At 45.7% G+C, this 27,404-nt stretch overlaps 1 protein-coding gene across 6 annotated transcripts in view; it reads left to right on the top strand.

Moving 5' to 3' along the window:
- The window catches only part of arid1ab (AT-rich interactive domain 1Ab), an 85,526-nt gene extending 59,686 nt beyond the window's left edge, over nt 1-25,840 (top strand). For 3 of the 6 annotated variants that reach the window (XM_074614246.1, XM_074614241.1, XM_074614244.1), the window contains 16 exons: nt 6,831-7,071; nt 8,081-8,170; nt 9,169-9,336; nt 9,802-10,105; nt 12,133-12,308; nt 13,438-13,535; nt 13,634-13,843; nt 13,941-14,145; nt 16,633-16,765; nt 19,172-19,347; nt 19,440-19,569; nt 19,722-19,841; nt 20,003-20,099; nt 20,286-21,105; nt 22,138-22,268; nt 22,373-25,840. In XM_074614246.1, coding sequence (XP_074470347.1) covers nt 6,831-7,071; nt 8,081-8,170; nt 9,169-9,336; nt 9,802-10,105; nt 12,133-12,308; nt 13,438-13,535; nt 13,634-13,843; nt 13,941-14,145; nt 16,633-16,765; nt 19,172-19,347; nt 19,440-19,569; nt 19,722-19,841; nt 20,003-20,099; nt 20,286-21,105; nt 22,138-22,268; nt 22,373-24,280 — 5,007 coding nt within the window. In that variant the 3' untranslated portion in view covers nt 24,281-25,840. Of the gene's footprint in view, nt 1-6,815; nt 7,072-8,080; nt 8,171-9,168; nt 9,337-9,801; nt 10,106-12,132; nt 12,309-13,437; nt 13,536-13,633; nt 13,844-13,940; nt 14,146-16,632; nt 16,766-19,171; nt 19,348-19,439; nt 19,570-19,721; nt 19,842-20,002; nt 20,100-20,285; nt 21,106-22,137; nt 22,269-22,372 lie in introns of all 6 variants that reach the window. The other 3 variants (XM_074614242.1, XM_074614243.1, XM_074614245.1) reach the window with 3 other exon arrangements.
- Nucleotides 25,841-27,404: the final 1,564 nt, after the last annotated feature.

Below are 27,404 nucleotides of genomic sequence, written 5' to 3'. Positions count from 1 at the left end.
ACGACGGCAAAAAAGAAGTTCAAGATTTTGCTGTTTGTCCACTCTCTCTCTCTCTCTCCGTGTGCTCCTCAGTGCATACGGCCTGGAGGCTGAGTGTGTAATTAAAGCGGTGGTGGAGCAGGAGCAGAGGGGGGAGGGAGAGAGGGGGGGAGGAACACGGCTTTGGTGCGTCTGCGTTTCCTGTAACAATGACGGGCTGCTTCTTTTGTAGTAGCTGACTGCACCGTGACCCTGCCAGGCACGCAGGGAGGCCGCCGAGAGAGAGAGAGAGACAGACAGAGGGATGGCAGCAGCAGCAACAGGGGGGAGGGACTGTGTCGGCTCTAATGTGTCAACCACGTGGATCACAGTAACCATGGCAGCCCTCGAGATGCAGCCATTTTTTTCCTCTATCTCCCCTCCCCTCCCCCCGCCACCTCCACCCCCTTCTTACTCTCTCTTCCTCAGCTATCACCTCGCCACAGAGGATGTGTGAGCGAGCCCAGTCTGGAGCTTTTTCTTTTTTTTCTTTTTTTGTATATTGTGTTTAGCATCTGGAGGCCTGAGAATCAGGAAGCCTGCCAGCCAGGCGGTTGAGGTCTGAGAATGACAGAGAGGAGAGTGGGTCAGGGAGAGTGTGTGACTGAGGGATGAACTCACCCGCACCTCCTCTCCTCTCCCTCCTCACCACCACCACCACCACCAGATCCAGTTACACTACTGGCCAGGGTCACACATTCCAGATCCGTTTCATTATCTCAGAGCTGCTACGCAACCTCCCTTCTCTCTCTCTCTCCACTTTCTGTTTCTCATAACCTACAAAAAAAAAGAAAAAAGAGAAGAAGAAATCGGCTGGCTTGGCAGACTAATGGCTCTGGTTGGGCTTGATTGATTCAGTGAAGTAATCTGCAAATGGAATACATTAGGACGGGGGAGAGGAGAGGAGAGCAGAGCAGATGACTCAGACAGCACAGGCAAAGAGGAGCAGTGGAGAATATGAGAATAATGGCAATAGTAAAGAGACGTTTTCCACATTCATGAACAATAATACAACAATAATCACATCAGGAGGAATGTTCTGTGCATTTTTTAGGATTTTTTTTATTGCATTTTCATCCCTCCACTTTGTATAAATCTTGTCTTTTTGCCTCTCTTCAGCCCTCAAACATTGCGGACACTGTTCTGCAGCTCTGAAGTTCCATGTTAGGCAGTGCTGGGAAAAACACAAAATGGCTGCCATAGAGAGGAGCTAGAAGCTCCACAGAAAGCTGCAGCTCTCTCCCTTCTCTACCACAACACAGCTCACATATCTATCCCCCCTTTTGTTTATTGCATATATAAAAAAATATCTTTTTATATATCTCGTGTTATTCTAAACCATCATGGATGATAACTGCTGCGATCTTCCCTCCGATGCTCTTAAAAACATCACACTCCAACTTAGACAACCCACCCGTCCCTCAACTCCTCCTCATGCCTGATCCTTGTCCTCTTCATCATTTGCCTTCTAATAATGAGCGTGTTGAATAGCAGAGCCACACAGCATCAGTATCACCAACCTCCTCCTCCTCCTTCTCCTCCTCCTCCTCCTCCTCCTCCTCCTTCCTCTCCTCTCTGCTCTCGCTGTCCGGCTTGTGCAGTCAGCAGAACAGGCTGGTGCTGTGCAGTATTGAGCCGGGAAAAATCAATGACTGCAGAGTGGGAGTAGGTAGGAGCGAGTGTGAGTGTGTGTGTGTACATGCAGGCTGAGGGATCAGAGCTGTCAGTTGTCAGATATTTACAGAATGGTAAAGAGCTCTCCCTCTGTGCTGCACGGCAGGTGTATACGTGAATGTTTTAGAGCATTTGCATTAGCTGCAATAAACGTTTGATGAGATTTTTGTCATTCAGGAATATTTTTGTTATTGTTGGTTTAATGTTGAATTGTACAACTGTCTACACGTTATAGTGCCAATGATGCCAAAACCATATATTTTTTTTTTTTTAAATACTTTGAGGGATATGAACATGCAACATTTTTATAGGCCAGACTTCCCAAATGTTAAACAGTAAAATAACATTATATGAACAGGCACTTAATTATGCTGTCAATCGATTTTGAATCCAGTTCCGACTCCGTTTATCCAATCCAAATACTTTAGAATCTCTTATCGATTCTTCACTTAAATTACCGATTATTTTTATTGTGGATCAATCTGTCGATTATTTTTCTCGATTAATCGATTAGTTATTTGGTCTATGAAATGTCAGAATATGGTGAAAAATGTCGATCAGCGTTTCCCAAAATCCCAAGATGACATTCTCAAATGTCTTGTTTTGTCCACAACTCAGAGATATTCAGTTTACTATCATAGAGGAGTAAAGGAATCAGAAAATATTCACATTTAAGAAGCTGAAATCAGAGAATTTTTACTTTTAAACCGATTTATCGATTATCAAAATAGTTGGCGATTAATTTAATAGTTGAAAACTAATCGAATAATCAATTAATCTTTGCAGCTATAAAATAAGCCATACTTCTCAAACGTTATATGAACAGGCACTTTACTAAACTGTCAATTGATTCTGAATCCACTTATCAAATCTAAATCCTTTCGAAATCCCTCATCGAATATTTTTCGGGACTCTTGAGTAACACACAAGACGCCACCCCGCTGTTGTAGACAGGTGTGTTGATTTAAAACATATGATGGATATAAAAACTTGTCCTTTAATATAAATCAATACAGTTCACAACTGATTCAAATCAGAAGCTGTGTCGACAAAGAATAAGTAAAACATGATTACAAATTTGGGGGAAGTGTTGAATGCCCGTCTTCAGCACTCGACAGTTCGTGATGCTTGACAGTTGACCTTGGTGCCAAAAAAACGTTGCCCAGCCACAGTCTACACTATATGAGGTCATAGTGGAGGAGTGAAGACTGTTGCTTCTCCATTTTTTCTCATTTCTGGTAGATTTTTGCTGATTTATTTGCCAGTTATGTGTGCACATGCGGGGAATTTAACTTTTGCATCTCTCTCAATGTACTTACAGAAAAATAGAAATAACAGCTGGGAACAAGGGCAACACAGCAGGACAATAAAGGTAAAGGTTAGACAGGACTGTTAGGTACACAGGTATGTGAAAAAACTAGGTGCATATATAAATACATATAAAAAGCATCAATGACCAACAATAAAATAAGAAATGAATCGCTATATACAAGTTGTGATGGAATTTTCCATCAATTCCTCTCTTGTTGGTAGAAAGGTCAAAGTGTTTGTCAGAGTGTCCCTCTGTTATTCTTGGGTTGGAGTCCTGTCTAGAGGAGCCACCGTTATCTGCTCACCGTAGAGCCAGTCGCTAGGGCAACCAGGGTCAGAGATGCCAGAGGAACGAAGTAAGTCATAACATGATAAGGGGTAAGACACTGAGCACCGGGGAGGAAGGGCAGAGTTGTGAGGCCTTCACGCAGAGAGCATCTATTGTGGAGACCTGACAATTCTCCTTGGCCAAGCTTCAATAAACCTTCTTTTGTAAGACATCATCAGCTCCGGACCTCTTCCTTCCAAAGATAACTTGTATATCAATTATTCCATCACACAAGTCAAGTGGTCTTTAAGTTGTAAACAATACAAAATAGTGCAAAGAAATCAATACTGGATGGATATATATGGACTGGATGATTATGTGCAGTATGTAATAGATGATTACAAGATGACTATATACCGTATGTACAGCGTATACGATATATATTCTGCCTAAAAGCCCCAAGGACCCCCGTAGTACCCTGAATCCCACTTTTAAAGGCCGTTGTTTTCCCGCCTTTAAAGACTTTCTTGGTCCCTCTTTCTGTCTCGTGACTGAAGCGTGTGTGAGACTGAAGTGTGTGTCTGGTGCAGCCGTCCGCCGTGACCTCCTGCCGAGGTGCGACTCCCGGGCACAACCCCAGGAACTGACCCCTGACCTTTGTTGCCCTGTGGTCTGGGTCAGGTCAGGTCAGGGAGCGGTTGGTGTTGGAGGGTTTTTTTTGTCACAGAGACGCGACTCTGTGCAGCGATCTCTTGAAGCTTTGAGTATGGCGGTGGTCATCGTGGCGGCTGGCACACTGAGCCCTCTTGTCAGATGACCGATCTTGTGATGTCTGAGTGGATGTGGGGTGGTGCTGGTTGGGAAGAGGGGGGTGGGGGGAGAGGGGATGTAGGTCATCTGACGATGCTGGCTGCTGGGAAAAGCATCCCGCCATGGTTGTTTAAGCAAGGAATGTCATGCTGTTTGATCTCTGCTCTCTACTCCAGAGCATTCAGATTTCACTGCTTTCACACAGCGTCTCTCTGCCTCCTTCTGACCTGTTTTTACATGTGCGAGCATTAATTGGGTATCAGCCAAATGAAACACTTGGAGTGTGATTCTCATGCTGAGCTTCGCATGGTTTTGTAGCTGCTGCGTCTCCTATGCAGGTCAGAAAGGCCTGGGTTTGTGCAGTCACCGAAGAGATGGAGGGAGGGCAGAGGGAACAGGGTGGGGGTGGATTGAAGGGGGGGAGGTGGATTCTGAATCAGCGTTCTCCTCCTGTCACTCCCTCTGGGGTTCCTCCATCAGGTCACGTCCCAAAAATAGCAACGGGCGCCGTTTCAAGTGCAAAACCGCCGGCTTCGGGGCTGCAGCCAGCCTGCGAGTGTGAGATTTCTATGGGAATAGTTGGCCACCTTCCAAAGAGTGCTTTTTTTCTCCCTCCTCCTCCTCCTCCTCCTCCCTCCCATTTTTTTTCCCTCCTCCGATGTGACTGGCAGATGAGCTTGCATTTCTGAGCGAGCACATGGGCTCCACGTGAGTGGCCAGTGTGTAAACATTCACCTTCCCACAAACATAATCATCGCCGGCTGCCTTCCTACCTTCTTTCCTGCCTGGCTGTCTTTGTGTCACAGCCAGCGAGGCTCAATAACAACACCACATGGCACCAGAGCCGGTGCCCAGCACCAATTATTTCAACTGCCTCCCGAGATGACTTGCTTCAAATATATATATATTTTTTTCTCCCCCCACTTTCTCTTTGCAAGCCACACAAACAGAGTTCTCCTTGCCAAGATGGATCATTATCAGCATTATGGGAGTGATGTGGAGTATTTTTAAAGAGGTTGGAGAAAGGAGTCATTGTACCTGATTGTGCGTTTGCACCATAATAGCGCTGGCAGTCTTGAGAGTATGAGAGAATAACAGACGTACACCCTAGTGAAGGCAAAGATTGCTGTAATGCATCAGTGGCCATTTGGATTTCCACTCACTTGATTTGACTTCACTTGACTTTGACTTTGACATGACTCTGAAATAAAACGCTTTCACAATCGTCATTCAAGTATGTGCAGGAAAAAAACCTCTGAGTCACTGATTCCCCCAAATGCAGCAGTTTTCTTCTCCAGCTTTAAAGGTGCTATTGATAACATTCAACCACTAGATGTTGTATTTTCCCTCCCCCGTTCCATCGCATTTACTTCACAACAAGTTGTTACCAGGCACTTAGTGTCAATCTCAGCCGTTAATCAGTTTTTTCCACACTAACTGACGACCCGGAGATACCACGTGATACCAACGTTGTTTTAATATTGGCTCACAAGTCTTGTTAGACGTGGGAACAAAGCGTCAGCTATCTTCCACAGAGATAAACAAAACATTCATTTTGGAACCACCAACATTTTTTAAGTAATTAATTCACAATCATAATAATTTTTTTGTGTGTAAACGCAAATTCGTTTTAACGCCGCTAATTTCTGTAACGCATTAACGCAATTGATTTTTTCGGATGTTGTAGCGGGCTCAGTTTTTAAAGCTAGAGTGAAGATACTTCATCATCATCATATGAAACTAGAAAACATTTTGTTTTCCAGTTATGATTTGAGCATATTTTTATGCTAAATGCAGTACCTGTGAGGGTTTCTGGACAATATTTGTCATTGTTTTGTGTTAGTTGATTTCCAGTAGTAAATCTATACATACGTTTTCATAAAGCAGCATGTTTGCCCACTCCCATGTTGATAAGAGTATTAAATACTTGACAAATCTCCCTTTACGGTCCATTTTGAACAGATAAAAAATGTGCGATTAATTTTCTGTTTATCACATGGACAATCATGAGATTAATCGCAATTAAATATTTTAATCGATTGACAGCCCTAATAAAAACATTTTATCAATAAGACCTTTAAGAGTCAAACTGGGCTTTATTTACATCTCTGCTTACACACACTGACGCGCACGTCTCTGATACTGTGCATTGGCTTTCCCACTAATGTCTCTTACTACTCCATCATAATCTCAGTTTCCTCAAAGCTGCAGAGGATTGATTTGTTTGATTGACAGTTTTTGTCTTGGAAACATTTATTTCTTATAAACGATCCCATCTAACCCATCCCATTAGAAACTGTTGAAATGGTGCATAAAATAACATTTTAATTAGTTTCCATTAGTTGCTTTTTATTCATTTAATTCACTCGCTTGAAAACATAATCCATAAAACAAATGGAAAGTCCTTGGCTTCAGCTAATGTTTGCCTTATTTCATGGTTTTACACAAAGAAGAAATAGAGATGTTATCAGAAAGTAAGAGTGTCCAATCTGTTGTTCTGAATAAACAACAGATTGGAACTTGAACTAAGCCGGTTTTCTTGCTATTTATCATGCCATTTATCAGCCAAAATAGATTTACAAAGCTTTGTTCCACCTTCTTTAAAATACATAGGAAATCAAATAATATCACTTCCATTTTTCTTTTTGAAGTCCTCTGATAGAAACCCAAACTGTGTCCAAAGATGAGACTAACTTCATGCTCCTGTAAAGACGATTATTAACCTAACGTATAGCTCCTCTTGTTTCAGGATCTTTCGGGCTCCATCGACGACCTGCCCACCGGTACGGAGGGGGCCCTGAGCCCGGGCGTCAGCACCTCAGGGGTATCCAGCAGTCAGGGCGAGCAGAGCAACCCCGCCCAGTCGCCCTTCTCTCCGCACACTTCGCCCCACCTGCCGGGCATACGCGGGCCCTCGCCATCACCTGTGGGCTCCCCCGCCAGCGTCACCCCCTCTCGCACCGGCCCTCTGTCCCCTGCTGCTGTGCCAGGTAAAGAACAAATACTAAGCTGGTGTTTGAAATATTTTTAAATGAGTTTTTTTGCTCATGTCTTAAAGGATTTCACAGCAGTATCACAAGTACAATGTGCAATTGCATTGAAGTAGCATTGAAGTTTCAAAATCTCTTTCTTAATGCAATATAACTAACATGGAGGAAGGACAGTCTTATATACAGACTGGAACTTAAAAATGTTTTTAATATAGTTATTTTATATTTTGTTTTATCTCTATGTTTGACAACTTCTTAAAATACCTGTTTTTATTGCATTTTCTGTGTATATAATGTTTTTTTCTGTGAAATACCTTGTTACTCTGGTTTTGAAAGGCACTATAGAAATTAAGATTATTATTATATTCATGCAGAACCAAGATGACTTTTCAAACACAAACATGTATCATACTGAGATTATTTAGTGTAATCAGATTAAATTAAATTTAACCACTAAGGAAAAAAAAATGAACACAACCAACCACAATGAATATACCAAAAGTAAGCAACATGCAGTCTGAAATAACTGCATAATAATAACAATAATATTGTTTCACCTGTTAAAGGGTGCTAAACGTAAAAAGAAATATTAAAACACATTGTTCATATAGAGAGTTGGCTGCCGTGTGGAGCATCCAGCGAACCAACAGCAGACAGATTTAGAGTTTTAATTCAACACTTGCTCACTCACAGATACAGCGGATCCCATTTGTAATTCATGAAGCGGCTTGCCAGATGGGAACATTTTCTCCTAACATGATGCTAGTAAACCATCCAGACGGCAGAGAAACAGAAGTTACGATGCCACCAACTACTCATTGTGGAGAGCAATTTAACAGGCGGCCAACATGTCAACTGTCATCTTTCTTTTTGTTTTTGTTTTAGTGTATTTGATTGGCTTATGGTCCTTTTGATGGACAATATTTCTAAGTTTAAGGCAAAGACTGAAGATAACGAAGAAGTTCTTTCTTTGGAGTTGCTGAACTCTCGTTTTGTTGCCGTCCTGCAGGTAATCAGATGCCTCCCCGGCCGCCCAGCGTCCAGTCAGACACCATCATGCACTCTTCCATGAACCAGTCAGCCATGGGCCAGGACAGGGGTGAGTGTTGAGACACGGTCCGAGAGGTTTTTGAACAAGACCGTTTAAAAAAAAAAAAATGTACCTAAGCCCTCCTCTGCTCAGGGAATCAACAGTGCAAGAATGTGTGCCACGTCCTCGGCAGCTTGTCGGTGTGATTGTTTGTTTGCATTCGTATGCGTTCTGTCCTCCTGTAAACACTCCCCCAGGCTGCATCTTTAAATAAGAATGTGCTTGTCGTCTACTTGCCAGGTCAGATGAGGGGAAGAACAGACAGACACACTCAGTACTGTACCTCTGTGTGTCTGTGAGGAAGCGAAGAGCTAGTTCTTCACACGGGGACATGATGTGTTATGTAACCGTGTGTTTGAGCCAGGGTTACTACAGTAAACTAAAAGGAAAATAAGCAGTGAAAAATATTTTGTCATAAACTGAAACTAAATAAAAAAATGTTATCCTTTAAGAAAAACTGAAACGATATTGCCTGGTTAAAAAAATAATACTAAAAAGCGTAAAGAAAATGAGCGTAAATTGATTTTAGGTTTAGTTTTTTTTAGCTATAATATATTACAACCGATAAAAATGAATTTCTGTCAACTCTCGTGAGAGAAATTAAACGACAGTAGCACGACAATAAAACATTAAACATTGTGGCCATTACTACTAGTGGTGCAGCGGTTCAATAAGCCCATGGTTTGGTTTGTATTGCGTTTTTTGGGTCACGGTTTCAGTTCAGTTTGTTTTGCACATTGGGGAGAAGAAAAAAACAAAAACACATTTCCATTGGGTTTGAACTCCAAAATAGAAAGATTGATTGATGGTAATGAATTATAATTCTATATTATATGACGCCATAGCATCAACAAGCCCACGGTTCGGATTGAACGTCATTGAACGGTTCTTTTTTTTATGGTTAGGGTTTGCATCCCTAATTCCTACACAGTTCTCCAGCCATATATCTGGTACTGTATATGTTACGACATATTTCTGAGACCTAACGATGTCCCAATCCTCTCCAGTGTACATGCGTAACCCTCAGATTCCTTACGGGTCCCCTGGACAACCTGGCTCCGCCTTATCTCCACGCCAGTCTTCGGGAGGCCAGATGCATACTGGGATGGGACCATATCCCCAGAACAACTCGATGGGGAACTACGGGCCTCAGGGGGCCCAGTACGGTCCACAAGGTGAGGCCTCGAGGCAGAAGAGAAGAATTGTGTTCATTTAAAAGGCCCTCTTCACTGACGTTTTTCAAACCCTGAAAAATATTATGAATGAGTTTACAGTTGTCGTCCTGCGACCATCACGGTTTCGTAGATAGCCCAGATTTTTTTAAAAAAGACTTTGAAGTTTCCTCTCGCTTCATATATTTATGAAATTATATCACTTTCACTTTGAAGTCTGGGATGGTTTCTGTGGGCTTTGAAGAAGTTCTGCTATGAGTCATAGCGGTGAACAGCGAGGGCCAGATAAAGCCCGCTTCATCAGGCTGCTTGTCAGAGCACGCAGCACAGAGGTAAATTTAGAGCTGGACCGCTGAAACTCTTTATCTCGTCAGGGGGAGATGAGTACAAGTCCTCACAGCTCATAAACACAGTAGGACGGCATGGAGAGATACCCTGCTAAAATCTACTTTCCTGTGACCCTTCCAGGTTACCCCCGGCAGCCCGGCTACACAGGGATGCCCAATGCCAACTACCCCACCGGTCCCGGCATGAGCGGCTCCATGAACCCCATGCCCGGTCAGGGCAGCGGGGCTCCGTATGGAAACATCCCGCCCGGCAGGATAGGCCCGGGGCAGATGGGCGCGCGGCCCTTTGGTCCTGCGATGGTCGCCGCGAACATGGCCGGCATGCCTCCTCCGGTGGCGTCCGGGATGTGTCCCCCTCCAGTCATGACCAGGAAGGACGGCGTCCCCGCCATGCACCATGGACCCACAAACTCCGTACACAACAGGTGGGTGCTCACAGCTAGTGTCTCAGTGAGACAGGGGTGAAGTTAAAGGTTAACCTTAGTATTTTTCAACCTGAAACTTATTTTCCCATGTTTTTGTGTCTAACTGACTAGTAGGGACAACAATTTCTGAAACTGGTCCAGTATCGAGGGAGAGCACTGTAGACGACAGCTGCTCACGGGCTGCAATGTAATCCTATTGGGGCAAGCTGGCACCGTCATTTACGTCCACTAAAAGTGCTTATTTTTGCCATGAGAGGCTCTGATTGTTCTTATAAGAGTCTCTGACAACGTTATGGAAAGAGTCTCGCTCAAGGAAAAGTCTCATTCTGACATCTGGCGAAGTGACGTGTTGCCGGAAGACAACGGAGGATTGGTGGAATACATCCACGGTGGAAACGAGAGTGTTTGTTGTGTTGGAGTACAGAAAGCGTAGCTTAGTGTTATCTAAACGATTTTCAATGTCATGGCTGAATATTTAGATGATTTCAACAATGTGGACGAGGTCTTTGAATTCCATAGCCTCCCGTATTTATTTGAGCCAGAGTATACGGATATTCAGATTTCACAACGAGACTTCTCCTTGAGCGGGACTTGGACACAAAAAAAAAAAAAATTGACCAAGCGTAAAGTAAAGAAAGAATTGTATATTTCTCTGTAGGGTCCTTTCATAATGTTTTCACACACTTATAATAACAATCTGAGCCTGTCAGTGAAAAAAACAAGCACTTTTAGTGAACGTTACGTGACATTGACGCTGCTTACTTGCCCTCGCAGCTCATTTCGCTGCTGCTGGTTACAGCGGTATCCCTCAGTACTGGACACATTTCAAAAATAGTTGTCCCTTTTAGTCAGTTAGACACAAAAATATGGCGAAATAGGATCCAGGTTGAGGTTGCTTTGGAGGGAGGCCTGAAGGGACGGACTATCAGTGTTGCCGACTTGGCGACTTTCTCGCTCGATTTAGCGACTTTTGGAGCTAGTGCTGCTAGCTACTTTCATTGGAAAAGAGTTGGCACACTGGGCCGGGTTTTTAGGTGGGATCATTTTTAGAATCTAGCGTACTCTTGCTAGTTCCTCAACATTCCCAACTAGGGGTGGGAATCACCAGAGGCCCCACGATACGATTTTAAACATTTTGCGATATGCGGAATATTGCAATAAGTTATATTGCGATTTATTACCTTTTTTCAACTGCAAATTATGCAGTTTGTCAACATCTGTTTTATCTAATAAAATACAGTTGTCACTCTGTTCATGTCAGAGTTTTCCTTCACATATCTTGAGGTCAGAGGTCAAGGGACCCCTTCGAAAATGGCCATGCCAGTTTATCCTGCGCCAAAATTTTGCGTAACTTTGGAGCGTTATTTAGCGTTCTTCCCGACAAGCCAACATGATGATTCCTTGGCCGTCTGATTGTTAAGAGGTTAATAGTTTATGTTACTTGACGTCCGTGTATCAATACAATATTGCCGCACAAAATATAGATCTCCCCCCCACCCCCCTATTCCCAACCCTACTTTAACTGTCAAGGGTCATTATGACGCATTGACTCTGGAGCCTGGAGATTTTATTTTTTTCCATCTTGTAGCTGAATGCGTGTGTCCTTTCCTTGTATATGCCGGTTTTGTGACCATGAAAAATGATTGGTTCTTCCCACGTGCAAGCCGGTCTGTTGTGTGTTTTGGTGCCGCAGAGTAGATGGCAGTAGACCAGACACTTATCTATGAGAGAAAGAAGGGAGAAAGAGGAGAAAGTGAGAAAGCAGGAGATGGTTTCCGAGAGAGATCAGTGAATCACATCTTTCCCCAGCAAGGATGCCAGCTCAGCCTACAGAGACGCACTCGTGGGTTTGGCAGTTACCGGAGTCATATGACGTAAATTGATATTTCCTAGAGAATAAGCTAAACGCAGCAAACAAGATGAGGAGATTTGTTACAGAATCAAACAGAAATGGCATGAAAGGATGATTATTGTGATGTTTCTTTGGGTCATCATTCTTTTCTAAACGAGCGTTCTCTTCTCTCTAGGCCACCTGGCTACCCTAACATGTCCCAGGGCATGATGGGAACTGGCTCTCCATACGGCCCTGGCATGAACAGCATGCACGGTATGATGAACCAGGGAGGGCCGGGGCCGGGGCCGGGGCCGGTGCCGGGGCCGGTGCCGTACCCAATGGCAGCCAACATTGCCAACAACACTCCTGGTGAGTAAAAGCTGCAATGAATCATCAAGTGGTATTGGTACCAAAGAACATCTATTGATAAGAAGTGAAAGTCAATTGGTTGTTCCATTGCAACATCAGCGCTCAAGCTACGCTCCCGCCATTTTGGACTGAAAGCGACTATCAGATGCCAGTAAAACGTCCACCTACAAAGTGCTGTGCAAAAGTAAAACAAAATTATTATTATTCTATTGTCATAATTTGAATGTCTCTACCGAAATGACCTGTGTTGAACAATAAATCTATTATAAATATGCATACTATTATAACTATTTACTTATTTATTTATTTATTTAATAAACTTCTTTCCCGGCTGCTTCCCAGAGGAGCATAAAGTGAGCGATGGGCATATTTTGAGGGCAATCTCAAACTTTTTTATGTCAAAGACCTCCACAATAGATGTACAATAGACCCCAGACCATGGATGTATTAGTAAATAGCCTACAATCAGTGTAAAGTCTTTGCTAATACTACGTTAAATTCTGTTTATGTCATGCTACTAGCGCTACTAGCTACTGGCCGATAGCCGGTTGTTTGGGAACAGAGATGTTAATACATCCACCACGGTACAGGCTTACAGCATACAGCCCATGGGTGTATTATAAGATAATAAAAGTGATGAATTACAGCCAATATATCCATTATTACAGCCGCATACAGCTAGCAGGAAGCTGGTAGAACCTGATGTCTCATATGAGCGTGCTGGGCGGTGCGGTCCCGTGGGTGTGATGCACGTTTATTATGCAGAGGAAAATAACTCTGGATTCAGTGATTAGTTAATTTTACAACTTTTAGGACATAACGATTTAAATGAGGGCTATTTAAGTGTTCGTACTGGGAAGTTGATTTACCTAAAAAAAAATGATCCTCTGATTTATAGATGTCTCTTTATAAATCCACAGCTGCAGACTCATTGGCGTTTTCAGTCCAAGATGGCAGCAGCGCTACGTTAGTGCTACCGCAGCGCCGTCTAGCTGCTGTTGTCAAAAATGCCCCAGAGTTTCATCTCTTTGCTTCTATACTCTTTGTTGGTACTACTGTGTCCGTAGAAGGCTGGTACAGATTGGTAATCTTTCATTTTCCCCCCGCCTCTTGTTACCCCTGAACACAGGAATGGCTCCCACCACGGAGTTTGGCATGGAAAAAATGAACCCCACCCAGAAGATAAACAACAAAGTGGAGGGGACTCCCAAGCCTGAATCCAAAAAGGTAGAAGCTCTAAATCCCCACGAAAGAAAATCTTGTTGCTCATAAGAGCTTTTTTCCCCCCCCGATCTCACAATTTCCTCCCATCATGTGTCCTGTAGAAGTCGAGCTCTTCCACCATCACTAACGAGAAGATCACTCGTCTGTACGAGCTGGGCCCGGAGCCAGAGAGGAAGATGTGGGTGGATCGATTCCTGGCCTTCGCTGAGGAGAAGGCCATGGGCATGAACAACCTGCCCGCAGTGGGACGCAAGCCTCTCGATCTCTTCAGGCTCTACGTGTCCGTCAAAGAGATCGGTGGCCTTACCCAGGTAATCACAGATTACAGCAGACAGCGTTGTGGTTCCTATGAGGCTGTGTGTGTGTGTGCAGCTTTCTGAGCCTACTCCTTCCTCTGTCGCCCACCAGGTGAACAAGAACAAGAAGTGGAGGGAGCTGGCCACCAACCTCAACGTGGGCACGTCGAGCAGCGCGGCCAGTTCGCTCAAGAAACAGTACATCCAGTGTTTGTACGCCTTCGAGTGCAAGATCGAGCGCGGCGAGGACCCGCCCCCGGACTTCTTCAACACGGACACCAAAAAGAACCAGCCGAAGATCCAGCCTCCCAGCCCAGGTGAGCGTCCTCCTACACCACTGTCACTGTTTGTCCCCCCCGCCCTCTTGAGTTAAATCACACGAATGAATGAATGAATATTTCAATCACTCTAGTCTAGCCAAACAAATAATTTTAGTCAAACTTATTCCACATAAGATTTGATGAAAAACACAGGTTGAATGATTAAGACTGCAGCTCCGCAGTTAGTTCGAGTCTTCCCGACTGCGCTCATCATTGATGCGCGGGTCAGTCGCACCCACACCGTCCGTTATGAGACCCAACCCGCCTGCCCAACATGCAAAAATATATGTTAATCCACCCCCCGGACCCGACCCGACCCGCAAACCGCCAACTTTTTGTATTATAGTAGCACAATTGTCAGGACTGAAGTCTTGAGACAGGAAGGACAGAGCGAGCGAAATGAGCGTCACCGCCACAGCGCGACATGTGTGTGTGTGTGTGTTCAAAAATAAAGAGATTTTATTTTTTAAACTGACGAAAAAAGACTAAAATTCAATGATATTGCATGTTTGATATCGTCACTGTCGGTGCGTCTCGTCTCGTCTTAGTCTTGGGAAATAAACGTCTTTGACGAACATATTTCGTCATAGTTTTCGTTAACGAAATGAACACTGGAATGAAAGCTTATTTTAATATTTCTCTCGCTCTCTCTCCCTGTGGTTTCCACGCTATTCATCACATCCTCATTGCTCTATTTGCCTCCCATCATCTGCCCTATAAACTATTGTATTTTATCGTATTCTATTAATTGTTAAAAGCCGATCTTAGACCGTCGTTTGTCATCTTCTGTACGGGGCTGCCATCCCCCATAAATCACTGCTATTTTGGCGTGTATTGGAGGAGTTGTAAATGCCGGCGGTGTAGCTGCAAGTCACAGAAGTGCGCCGCAGCCTCTGGACAGTTTAAACACATCTCTTTGGGGAATACTCGTTGGCATTTGCACAGGACATGACGACAGCCTTTCGTTGTTTTTTTTGTGCGAGAGCAGCGATTCCACCAGCATGCCAAATCTGTCAATGAACTCTGAGTGCTGGGTAAAAGTCAGTGTGTGAACTGGCAGTCAGTCAGAGGTTAAGGGGGGCGGTGGGGGGGGAGGTCACGGGACGACGTGTCGCCTGGAAGCTGTTTGTTTTGGAGGGACTCCGGTTTTAGCTGCCAGGAGCAGCCACACCAGGAGCGACCACGTGCTGCTTCAGTCTGGCCGAGACCCACGCTGTCAGACACGGGGCACTGAGTCAGCGCCGGGGTGTTGTTACAGGAGACATCAGGGTGCTTGTCAGCTGGCATCAGCCCTCTAGTTAGTATGAAGGAAGAGCTGTGGAGGGAGGGAGGGAGTGGGGTGGGGGGGGGGGGGGGGGAGGCGGCAGAGTGGGGCGGGAGGTGATTTGGCGATAGTGATGCCCCGTCAGTGGCGTGTCCTCGCTGCCTGGTGCCTGGCCCAGGGCTACAGAGGCAAGGCAACACTCCCTGGAGATTAGTGCTGAGCCAGAAATGATGAATGGGGGGAAGAGGCTTGAATGTGTGTGTATGTGTGTGCGTAAAAGTCATGCAATTCTCTCTCTCTCTCCCTCTGTTTCTACCACGCTATTTTTTTTCCATCCTCACGAGATCCTCCCCCTCCCCTCCTCCCCTTTCCTCCCTTCATCTTTAGCAGAGGGAAATCCCTGCCCAGAGGGAGGAGGAGTAGGAGGAGGAGGAGGAGGGGGTGGGGGAGCCGGTTAATGTGTGTGTGTATGTGTGAGAGCGAGCGAGGCGATGTGAGAAAATGTGAATAAATGTGACCTGCCAGTGACCCCGCCGTTATGTGTGTGTGTGTGCCAGTTTAATGAATGGAAACCTGTGAGTCATCAGACTGGCGTGCTAATAGTGAGAAGTCCTGAGCTGAAGTTTAAGGATGAGCGCTACTATGTCACACGCGCACAACACAAACAAACACTCTGGTGCACACGTGCACGACTTCCTGTCTGTGCAGGTCAGGCAGTAATCTGTCAGGGTTTAGATCGTTGCTTCCTGGTGACTCCGAGAAGAGCCCGGCGGTGGTTGAGGAGGAGGAGGAGGAGGAGGAGGAGGAGGAGGAGGAGGAGGAGGAGGAGGAGGAGGAGGAGGGTGATGGGTGATGGGTGATGGGTGGAGGTGGAGGGGAGGGGGGGGGTTGGCATGCTGTGATGAGCTGGAAGATTCAACATTTTCGCTGGCTGTGCACTGAAAAGCCAGTCAGCTTGACACAAACTGTGTTCCTCTGTGCAGCGCTCAGGAATTTCTTAATGGGATTTAGGATTGCCAAAAGCAGCATGTGTTCCTGAAAGCCCCCAGCAGTGCTCAGCCTATCCACAAGACCATCCCGCCTCACTATCAACTCTCGCCTTTATTCCTGGAGTGATAGGAGGAGGAGGAGGGGGTCGATGATGTTCTTTAAATTCTCTGAATTTTTCAAACTTGTCCTGTACAAGCCCCTCAGTGTGTGTGTATGTCCTTGTTTTGCAGCTGGATCTGGATCCCTGCAAGGACCCCAGACCCCTCAGTCCACCAGTAGTTCGATGGCAGAGGGGGGAGACCTGAAGCCCCCCACCCCAGCCTCCACCCCGCACACGCAAATGCCTCCAATGCCTGGCGTCAGGTACGAAGCAACAATATCATGTTTCTATGATGTTAACAGTATCAGGAGTCATCACAGTAAAAATCAGAGTGGTGGCGGAGCTGGATCGTTTGCAGCAGGAAAATAGAAAACAACAATCAGGAAAAAGTTATGTAATGGTAGGTGATGTTAAGATGTACACAAGTGTTAAAGGGATAGTTTTGGCGTTTTGAAGTGGGGGGTTGTATGAGGTACTTATCCATAGTCAGTGCTACAGCAGTTATTCTCAAAGTGGGGTCCGCGAAATTATTTGCCATGAATTAGGGCTGTCAATCGATTAAAATATTTAATCGTGATAAATCGCCTGATTGTCCATAGTTAATCGCAAATTAATCACATTTTTTATCTGTTCAAAGTGTACCTTAAAGGGAGATTTGCCAAATATTGAATACTCTTATCAACATGGGAGAGGACAAATATGCTTGCTTTATAAAAATATATGTTTATATTTATTAACGGAAATAAATTAACAACACAAAACAATGACAAATATTGTCCAGAAACCCTCACAGGTACTGCATTTAGCATAACAAAATATGCTCAAATCATAACATGTCAAACTGCAGCCCAACAGGCAACAACAGCTGTCAGTGTGTCAGTGTGCTGACTTGACTATGACTTGCCCCAAACTGCATGTGATTATCATAAAGTGGGCATGTCTGTAAAGGGGAGACTCATGGGTACCCAGAGAACCCATTTCCATTCACATATGTTGAGGTCAGAGGTCAAGGGACCCTTTTTCCTCGCCAAGATATAGCGTAAGTTTGGAGCGTTACTTATCCTCCTTCGCGAAAAGCTAGTATGACATAGTTGGTACCAATGAATCCGTTAAGTTTTCTTGTTTCTTATGATGCCTGTATCTCCACTCTAGCTTTAAAACTGAGCCCGCTACGACCTCCAGAAGATTGATTGCATTAAAAAAATGAGTGGCGTTAAAATGAATTTGCATTAACGCATTATGATCACGTTGCCACTTTGACAGCCCTACTACAAATTATATAATTGTGCTGTATCATTAAGAAGTACATATCTCTATATGGGGACCAGTTGCACCAATAAAAAAAAAAGCATATTGTGTCCATTACTGCCAACCACGTTAGCTTTTCATAACTTTTCCTTAGCTTTCCTGCTGCTGCTTAGCTTAGCTTATTAGCCAGCTAGCTAGCTGGTGAGCATGGAGAAATATTTTCAGTCAGTCCATATCGTCAAGTGACGCTAAGACCAAACTAGATAAACTGAGAAAATATGACAACAGTTATATCAGGCGTCAGCGAAGCCATGAAGCCGGCCAAGCTAAAGCGACATCTAATTATAAAGCACCCAGATTATCAGACCAAAACCAAGTGGTATTCACATGATTCAAATAGAAATGTGTTTCTGTTTATCGCTCATGAAACGGGTCTGAAGTATTTAGGTTGAAAAGTTTAAGAACACAAATAGTTCCAATGACGTCTAAGAGTTCAAATGGTAGTAAGCATTAGACTTAATCTGTGTTACGATTATGAGGGTGTCCTTCCCTGTAAAGGGATCCCATACTCCATAAAGTTTGACAACCTCCGACCTACAGTAGATTAGAGAAGCAGACAGCAGTTACCGCTTTAGCCACCTAAAAGAAAGTCTCACCTCATAAAATCAATATCAGTTTAAGTGTACGCTATCTTTAGAATAGTTTCACCACTTTACTTTGCTGTCAGACAACTATACAGTCTGTGTTTCTGACGGGGAACTGAAGCCATTGTCTATGCTCTCGCAAAAGCAACCAGACTCTATTGTAGAAAACAGTGATTTTACCTCACAGGAGTTGCTGGTCTACCGCTGCCTCGATCGGTTAGTTTGTTTGTGTCATTTTGTGACTTTGGTTAGTTTGGATTTACTGACTGCAGTAAACACTTTATGCAATATAAAGTACAGCAATATGAATGTCCTTTTAAAAAAACATGCAGATAAAATACAGCAGATATTCCCCACGCTGTTTTGAATGTCTTGAAATCTCTGGATGGCTTTGAAAATACTGTCATGTCTGATATTAATAATGCAACACAGTTTCTACGGTTTGAGACTCCTGTTGTCTCTCATTTCTTAAACTTGTAATTAGGGCTGTCAAAGTTAACATGATAATAAATTTGAACACATATTGTTATGCTAAATGCAGTACCTGTGAGGGTTTATGGACAATATTTGTCATATATATACATACATTTGCATAAAGCAAGCATATTTGCCCACTCCCATGTTGATAAGAGTATTAAATACTTGACAAATCTCCCTTTAAAGGTCCATTTTGAACAGATAAAAAAATGTGTGATTAGTTTGTGATTGATCATGATCAACTATGGACAATAATATAAAATCATATATTTCAGTAACAAGCCTCTTGTCCTCCTATAGGAGTAGCGTTAATCTGCAGGACCCCTTTGCCGACGGCGGAGACCCAGCGTTTTCCAGAAGGAACGCCCTGACTCCCAACTCGCAGGGCTACCAGCCTGGGATGGGCGGCCCGGAGATGATCGCTCGAATGGGTCCCTACGAGTCCAAACAGGACCCCTTCGGTGGCATGAGGAAAGGTGAGCGACAGCAAAAAAGCAAAAGCAAATGAAATGCTGTAGGAGTTCTGTCAGAGCTAAAACTAACAACTATCTGTGTTTTCTTTTTGAAGCTGGAGAGCAGTTCATGCAGCCGGGCCCCAACAGCGGAATGGGAGAACAGTATAACCGAGGTCCACCAGGCCCTATGGGCAACATGCAGATGGGCCAGAGGCAACAGTACCCTTACGGATATGACAGGAGGTAAACAAACAGCTTTATTCTCCCAGTGGTCGGCATGGTTTTATACTTACATACATCTGTAAAACATGTAAGGGTTACAAAGAGCAAGATTGTCCTTTTGATTGTGCAGTTAAGTCCAATCAACTGATGAGTCTTGTTTGTTGTGTTCACAGACCGGAGCCGGGCATGGGCCCTGACGGCAGCATGGGACCAGGAGCTCCTCAGCCCAACATGATGCCTTCAGGAGCCGACACGGGGATGTACTCGCCCAGCCGCCCTCCACCGCAGCAACGGTCAGTACCAACCAGAGCTCAGATTGATCCGTATCAAAGAAGAAATATGGTTCTTTCACGGCATTTTGCCAGTTTGATCACTTCAAAAGCCTGGAGGATTAGCAGTGTTGGGAGTTTCATACTAAAACTGTCATGGTGGGAACTTTTGTTATTGTTTTCAGGCATGAATCCTACACCAATCAGTACCCTGGCCAAGGAGCTCCCCCTGGTGGCCCATACCCAAATCAGCAGCCAGGAATGTATCCACAGCAGCAACCGGTGAGAACATTTTGTTCGTCTATTGCAGTGCTCTTATTGCAACTTGGTTTCCTTATTAATTATTACTATATATGTGTTAAATGTACACTTACCTCTCTGTGCTGGCATCCTATTGAACAGATACAAGCCATAAATCTTCTATTATTGTATGAGGATACTCAAATGCTGAATGTTGTCTTCTGACAGAACTACAAGCGTCCGGTAGACGGAGTGTACGGCCCTCCGGCCAAGCGCCATGAGGGAGAAATGTACAACGTCCCCTACAGTGGTCAGCAGCAGCCGGGACCCCAGTCCTCAGGGCCCCAGGGCCAACAGGACATGTATAACCAGTATAATGCATACCCCGGAGGGGACCGAAGACCACCAGGCCCACAGAACCAGTTCCCCTTCCCTTTCGGCCGGGACCGAGTACCGCCATCTGCAGGCCCCAACTCCCAGTCTCCAATGCCTCCCCAGATGATGGCGAGCGCCATGCCTGCGGGTCCCGATGGACCCCAGGGCCCAATGTGGCAGGGCCGCAACGAGATGGGCTACCCCAACTATCCCAACCGACAGGGACCTCCCGTACCGGGCCAGGGCCCCGGCTACCACAGCATGAACCGCTCCGAGGAGATGATGCCGTCGGACCAACGCATGAACCACGAGGGCCAGTGGCCCGGCCACGTCAACCAGCGGCAGCCGCCGTTCGGCCCCGGCGGTTCTGGACCTCCCATGACCAGACCCCTGCCATCCACCTACCAGACCTCCCAGAACCACATTCCTCAGGTGTCGAGCCCGACACCGATGGCCCGGCCCATGGAGAGCAGGACGTCGCCAAGCAAGTCCCCCTACATGCATCCGGGCATCAAGGTGCAGAAAGCTGGACCGCCGGTACCGGCCTCCCACATTGGCCAGGCCCCTGTGCAGCAACCCATGATCAGGCGAGATGTGGCCTTCCCTCCTGGCTCTGTGGAGGCCTGCCAACCCCATCTGAAGCCACGCAGGCGGCTCACTGTGAAAGAAATTGGTACACAACCGTTATTCCATGTCTCTCGCTCAGTATTTTCAAGACATGCAAATGCACTGAACAAAGTTGGATTAGTGACTGTGGTAAAAATGTTTGCAGCATAACATGCACTAGAAGACGTGAAGTGTTTTGACCAAACAGCTCTGGGGACTCACTGAGAGGAACTGCCCACTGGGGAGCTCCCCGAGAACAAGGGCTTTTTTCTGCTTGCATTCGCACCGCCATTAAGAGCGCTAGAGTGACGTATGCCGACCGGCGCCGCATGCTCACATCGGCAAGCGGCTATATTGCTATTACCAGCTCTCTTGGCTTTTTTAGTAACATTAGAATAAATAAACAGCTCTGTTACATGCCACACAAGCAAAATAGCCGTCACGAAACGAAACCGTACCGTTTGCGATTTCAGTTAGAATCTGCTATCGTTCTTCGGCTCACTGGGTGTGCTTTGTGCTGCTGCGGTTCTCATTCGTTCTTTGGCTCGTTTCTCTAGCTATGTGTTCATGAACGAGTTAACTTCCGGACTTCACTCCATTTATTTCGTTACGAGCTGTTGTCTGCGTCTTGTGTTGTCTGTTTTTTACACGGCTAACAGTTGTTTTTTTTTTTTAAATGGAGGTTGCCAGTGCTGCATTGGCTCATGTTTGACCAATCACCGTTAAACTCACGTCACTCACGGTTCCTCTTGTGCTGGGAGAGTACCTACTCTGAAATAAGAGATGAAAAAGTCCCTAAAAAAACGGCGTTCTAAGAACTACGCTCGTTCGTAATTCTTGCGGTGCGGACACAATAAAAGGGGGGTTCTTGGAACTATGAAAAAGTTCCTCCCATCTGATGTCTTAAAATGTTACGGACTCAAAAAACAGCTTATTGAGAACAGTGTGGCAGATAAACCGAGCCGAAAAGAGCTGTGTTTGACCATTATCTTTAAATGAATGACCCCAGAACCTCTTCCTTTGTCATTGACAGCTGTAATAATCATAGTGATCATGATCAAGATGGCTCGTATTCATTCAGTTTTTGTCTTTTTTACAGGAACTCCTGAGGCTTGGAGAGTGATGATGTCACTAAAGTCGGGCTTACTAGCTGAAAGCACCTGGGCCTTGGACACCATTAACATTTTACTGTATGACGACAATAGCATTTCTACTTTTAACTTATGCCAGGTGAGTTCCTCAAACACACAGCTGTTCAATTTGCATTAAACAGAACAACGTGACTTCAGAGTCTACAGGATTGTTTTGGTGACTTTTCTTCTTTGGTTTCCCAGCTGCCTGGATTCCTGGAGCTGGTGGTGGAGTACTTCAGACGCTGCCTCATCGAGATCTTTGGCATCTTAAAGGAGTACGAAGTAGGAGACCCCGGCCAGCGCACCCTCATAGACCCCAACGCTGCTGAGGATATCGAGGATGAAATCCCCATGCCTGAGGGCGATGGCATGGACGTGGACGAAGAGGACGAGGAGGATGAGGAGGTAGAGGAGACGAAGGCCAATCCCGACGCCCCTCCACTCGTCCAGGTGAAACAGGAGGAGGACGGCTCACACAAACACACGTCTTCAGAGGACGAGGAAGAGGAGAAGGAAAGGGAGTCTTCTATCAAGGAACCCTCTACCTCAGGGTCCTCCCAGGACCCCAACCTCCACTCGGAGAAGCCCAAGCAGGCTAGTAAGTTCGATAAACTCCCCATCAAGGTGGTGAGGAAGAAGAATCCCTTCCTGTTGAACCACTCGTCCAAGCTCGGTCAGCGGCAGAGCTTCGATAGCGGCCTGACACACTGGAGCATCGGCGGCGGCGACACTACCGAACACATCCAGACCCACTTTGAGAGCCGGATGGACCTTCTCAAGCAGCGGAAACGCAAGCCGACCGCCACCGAGAGCCGCAAGAAGGTCCGGGCGACCGAGACTGTGACGGAAAACTCGGAGAAATCCAAGTCCAACGGGGAGGAGAAGCCTCGGCAGCAGTCCTCTGAACCTCAGAAGTCTCCGGCGGAGAAGGCCCCTCCTCCTCTTCCCATCGGCGCACCAGTCACTGCCACCATCGACGACGTGCTATCCGCCCGCCCGGGGTCGGTCACGGAGGAAGTGGTCCGCGGCGGCGCGGAAGAGCAGAAAGAGAACGGCAAGTACCTGTTCAGCATAAACCCCGACCTCCAGAGCAGACGCAACATCAAGATCCTGGAGGACGAGCCTCACAGCAAGGACGAAACGCCGCTCAGCACTCTGTCGGACTGGCAGGACTCGCTAGCCCGGCGCTGCATCTGCGTCTCCAACATCGTGCGCAGCCTCTCCTTCGTTCCCGGGAACGACCTGGAGATGTCGAAACACCCGGGCCTCCTGCTGCTGTTGGGCCGCCTGGTGCTGCTCCACCACAGGCACCCCGAACGCAAGCAGGCCCCCGTCACCTACGAGAAGGAGGAGGAGGAGGACGAAGGCGTGAGCTGCGAGAGAGACGAGTGGTGGTGGGACTGCCTCGAGGTGTTACGGGAGAACTGCCTGGTCACTCTGGCGAACATCTCAGGCCAGCTGGACCTTTCTATCTATCCAGAGAGTATATGCCTGCCGCTGCTGGATGGCCTGCTCCACTGGGCCGTCTGCCCGTCAGCGGAGGCCCTAGACCCCTTCCCCACGCTGGGGCCCCACGGCTCACTTTCCCCCCAGAGACTAGTCCTCGAGACCCTCAGCAAGCTCAGCATCCAGGACAACAACGTCGACCTCATTCTGGCAACGCCGCCGTTCAGCCGCTTGGAGAAGCTGTACGGCTCGCTGGTGCGCTTGGTCGGCGAACGCAAGGTGGCCGTTTGCCGAGAAATGGCGGTCGTCCTGTTGGCCAACTTGGCCCAGGGCGACAGCCTAGCGGCGCGGTCCATCGCCGTGCAGAAAGGCAGCGTGGGTAACCTGCTGGGCTTCCTGGAGGACAGCCTAGCTGCCACGCAGTACCAGCAGAGCCAGAGCTCCCTGCTACAGATGCAGGGGGGACCTCAGTTTGAGCCCACCAGCGTGGACATGATGCGGCGGGCGGCCCGCGCCCTGCACGCCCTGGCGAAGGTGGAGGAAAACCACTCCGAGTTCACTTTGTACGAGTCGCGGCTACTGGACATCTCGGTGTCCCCACTTATGAACTCTCTGGTGTCCCAGGTGATCTGTGACGTACTCTTTCTGATCGGCCAGTCATGACAGCCGTGGGGAGGTTTCAGCTCCGCCTCTTTCCGTTCCCCGTCACCCTCCCCTCTTTTTTTTTTTTGTGTGCGTGTGTCTGTTGCGTGTGAGTGAAAAAGAGCAAAAACTGACTGTCCTTTTTTTTTTTTTATTTATGCAAAATCACCTCGGATTCCACTGTCTTTCTACCCCTGCTTCTCACTAAAGGAAGGAATATCATGAAGTAGCCGTGGATTTTAAAAACGTCTGAAATTGGAAAGATACTGACAGAAGAGCAGATTGGGACCCAGGCATAGGACAGAGTGCGCTGCCGCCCTGCGGAAAAAGGACTTGTTTTTTAATGAAAAGAAAAAAAATCTCCAGAAAAAAAAAAGAAGAAACTGTAACCAAAGTTGCTGTCTCGTTTACAGTGAGTTTGGGGGATACATGTGCTCGCTTTCTCCCCAGGGGGGGGTCGGCAGGGGGACGAGGGGCACGGACTAAACAATATTATGGTTCATGTTTGGAGGCTACATAGACTCACGGACTGTGGTGTGGTATAATTGCTGTAACTTTGGATGCTATATACTCAGCCCCACAGGAACCACATTATTGGCTGTGAACAGACATCTGTCATGGGAGGCCTGTGCAGTAGATTGTAGGACTTTTTTTCTGTACTGTACACCTTAAAAACTGTAAACATACTGTAATAATACTGTTTCACACTGAGATACGCTGGCTTGGCAGCAAACTGTAGTTTTTAAAAACAGTTTTAGTTAATGTCGAGAGAGAAAACGGCTTTCCCCCCAAAGTATGGTGAACCTACAACACCCCGACCTCTTCTCTTTGTCCCTTGATTGTATGACTTGACCCTTATATTAAAAAGTCACCTCTTTAGGACTGGTCCTCAACTCTAGATGCAGTCCAAGCTGCAGTGTATATATGATGTTGTACATTACACTTCTCTCTCTCTCTTTCTCAAACTTCTGTTGCTCTTCACCATTTTTAATCTTTGACGATTACAAGTCCCCCCCCCCCTCCCCCGCCCCGCATCAAGTACGCCATGTGATTACTTGACGCCCCCCACCCCACCCTCCCTTTCCCCTCTCCGTTACTTAGGCGCCTCACCCTGCTCGTATCGCGCTCCTGGGGGTGTTTAGCTGCTGTCCAACGCCACCCCCAACAAACACAACTTCAAGTTTCAGTTTGTCTCCGGTCTGGGTGTAGAGAATATAACAAAAATCATGTCTGCGGTTCCATTTGAGCTCCTTCATAAAATGACAAACTAGACCTTTGATGAAGAAAACCATTTTAATTTTGTTTATTTTGTTTATTTTTTTGTTTTGTTTTTCCAGTGATGCGGATTCTGCATATTTGTATTTCAGATGATGTAGCTAAAAACTTGATGTAAATTCCTCTTTTTTTCCTTTTTTTGGCTTAATGAATATCATTTATTCAGTATGAAATCTTTATACTATATGTTCCACGTGTTAAGAATAAATGTACATTAAATCTTCGTAAGACGTTTGCTGTGGATTTATTTATGATTGGCCTCGTACGTGGTCGAGGCGGCAGTAAATAAAGTCCTGAATTTTTTTCATTTGGCTCGCACTTCATCTGCACCGAGACAATTTGATGTGTCTAAGAAATGACATGCGGTGTGTTCTGCTGATGCTTTTTGATATTTACACATGGATGCAACACACACACACACACACACACACACACACACACACACAGCTCTGTGGAGAACGCTGCTTATTGAATGCACAGCCATGTTTTCCATCCGTGCATTGATTGACATCTCACCCCGATGTTGCATTCCTGTCTTTGTGCCTGGATCACACATGTTGATATTTACATATATATTCACAGTAGAGTGGAGAATATGAACAGTCTGTTTGATACATACAGATAACATAGAGAGTTCTCATTTCATCGCAGTGAATATTGTCTCTGAATTTAATTTGTGGCAGAAGCTCCATTCACTTTTAAGAGCGGAGAGATGCTACGCATATGTCTGACGTGCTTCTTAGTGAACCAATGTTAATTTGGGAGGCGCAAAACATCCCCAGGAGACGGCATAATAAAGTTTTGAAACATTTTTTTCCATTGTAGTCCTCAATGGTCGAGGCAAAATAGCATCCGTAAAAACAAACCCAGTCTAAATGTGGCACCGGCTATGTTTTCAAAGGCCGCCGCCGTCGCTCTCTTGATGTGGTTTCACTTAGTCAAACTTTATTTATCCAGGAAGTCTCACTGAGATCAAGACCTCTTTTGGCAAAAAGAGACAGAGTAATCCAAAGTAAAGACCTCACTTCCTTTTCACAACATTGACTTTGTTTAATTCATTAAAGCACATGGATCTCCTGAAAGAAACCTGAGTGCATTGATAAGAGTCTCAGAGCCTAGAGCACCTTTTCATACAGATATTACATGCATTTAGAGTAAACGGAATATTAACCAAAGAGCAGGACATTTAAACCTTTTTTTTTTAATGCAGTCACATATCCAATGCAATAAGACTTAACTGTGCGTTCCAAGACCCATACTACCATACTATTTAGTATGCCAGGAAAAGATTTAGTATGTCCCAACACATAGTATGTCAAATAGAGGGGTGCAGGAATGAGTCCTAAAACCCGGAAATGAGTTCGCATTTCAGCACTTCCGGTTCTCTTGTCTGGAAGTAAACAGTTTTTTTGAATGGATTTTTAGTTAGATGCCTGAAATAAGGTCTGTGGTTTTGTTCTACGACATAAAATACAACATCAATTATGTCAGTAAATATCCCACTTGTGAATTTTGAAGCTTGTACGTGTCTTACAAAAGGCGGTTGCTAACAAGTGGTTAAATGAAACGACTAAACGCCATCACGACGCCTTGTCCGCCTTTAAACCCTTGTTGTTTATACTCGCGCTCATGCGACTGTGGTGTGGTTCGTTTATAGCCTAACGTTAGCTTTTTACTTCTGCCGATCGCATTTGCGGGGGTTAACCAAACTTGCACAATAACACAAACGAACTAACCGATCGAGACGGGGCCGTCAGCAAAACTTATTTTGGTCGCCTAAAAGAAAGACTCAGCTAAAAATATCCATTCAAGTGTATGACATGTTTAGAATATTTTCCGGCGGGAAACTGAACTGAAAGTGAAACTTCTC

Source organism: Sebastes fasciatus, chromosome 17, assembly GCF_043250625.1.
Source record: "Sebastes fasciatus isolate fSebFas1 chromosome 17, fSebFas1.pri, whole genome shotgun sequence".
NCBI classification, from domain to species: Eukaryota; Metazoa; Chordata; class Actinopteri; order Perciformes; family Sebastidae; genus Sebastes; species Sebastes fasciatus.
The sequence above is the reverse complement of the archived record's forward strand: the minus strand, read 5'-3'. Positions and strand labels throughout refer to the sequence as shown.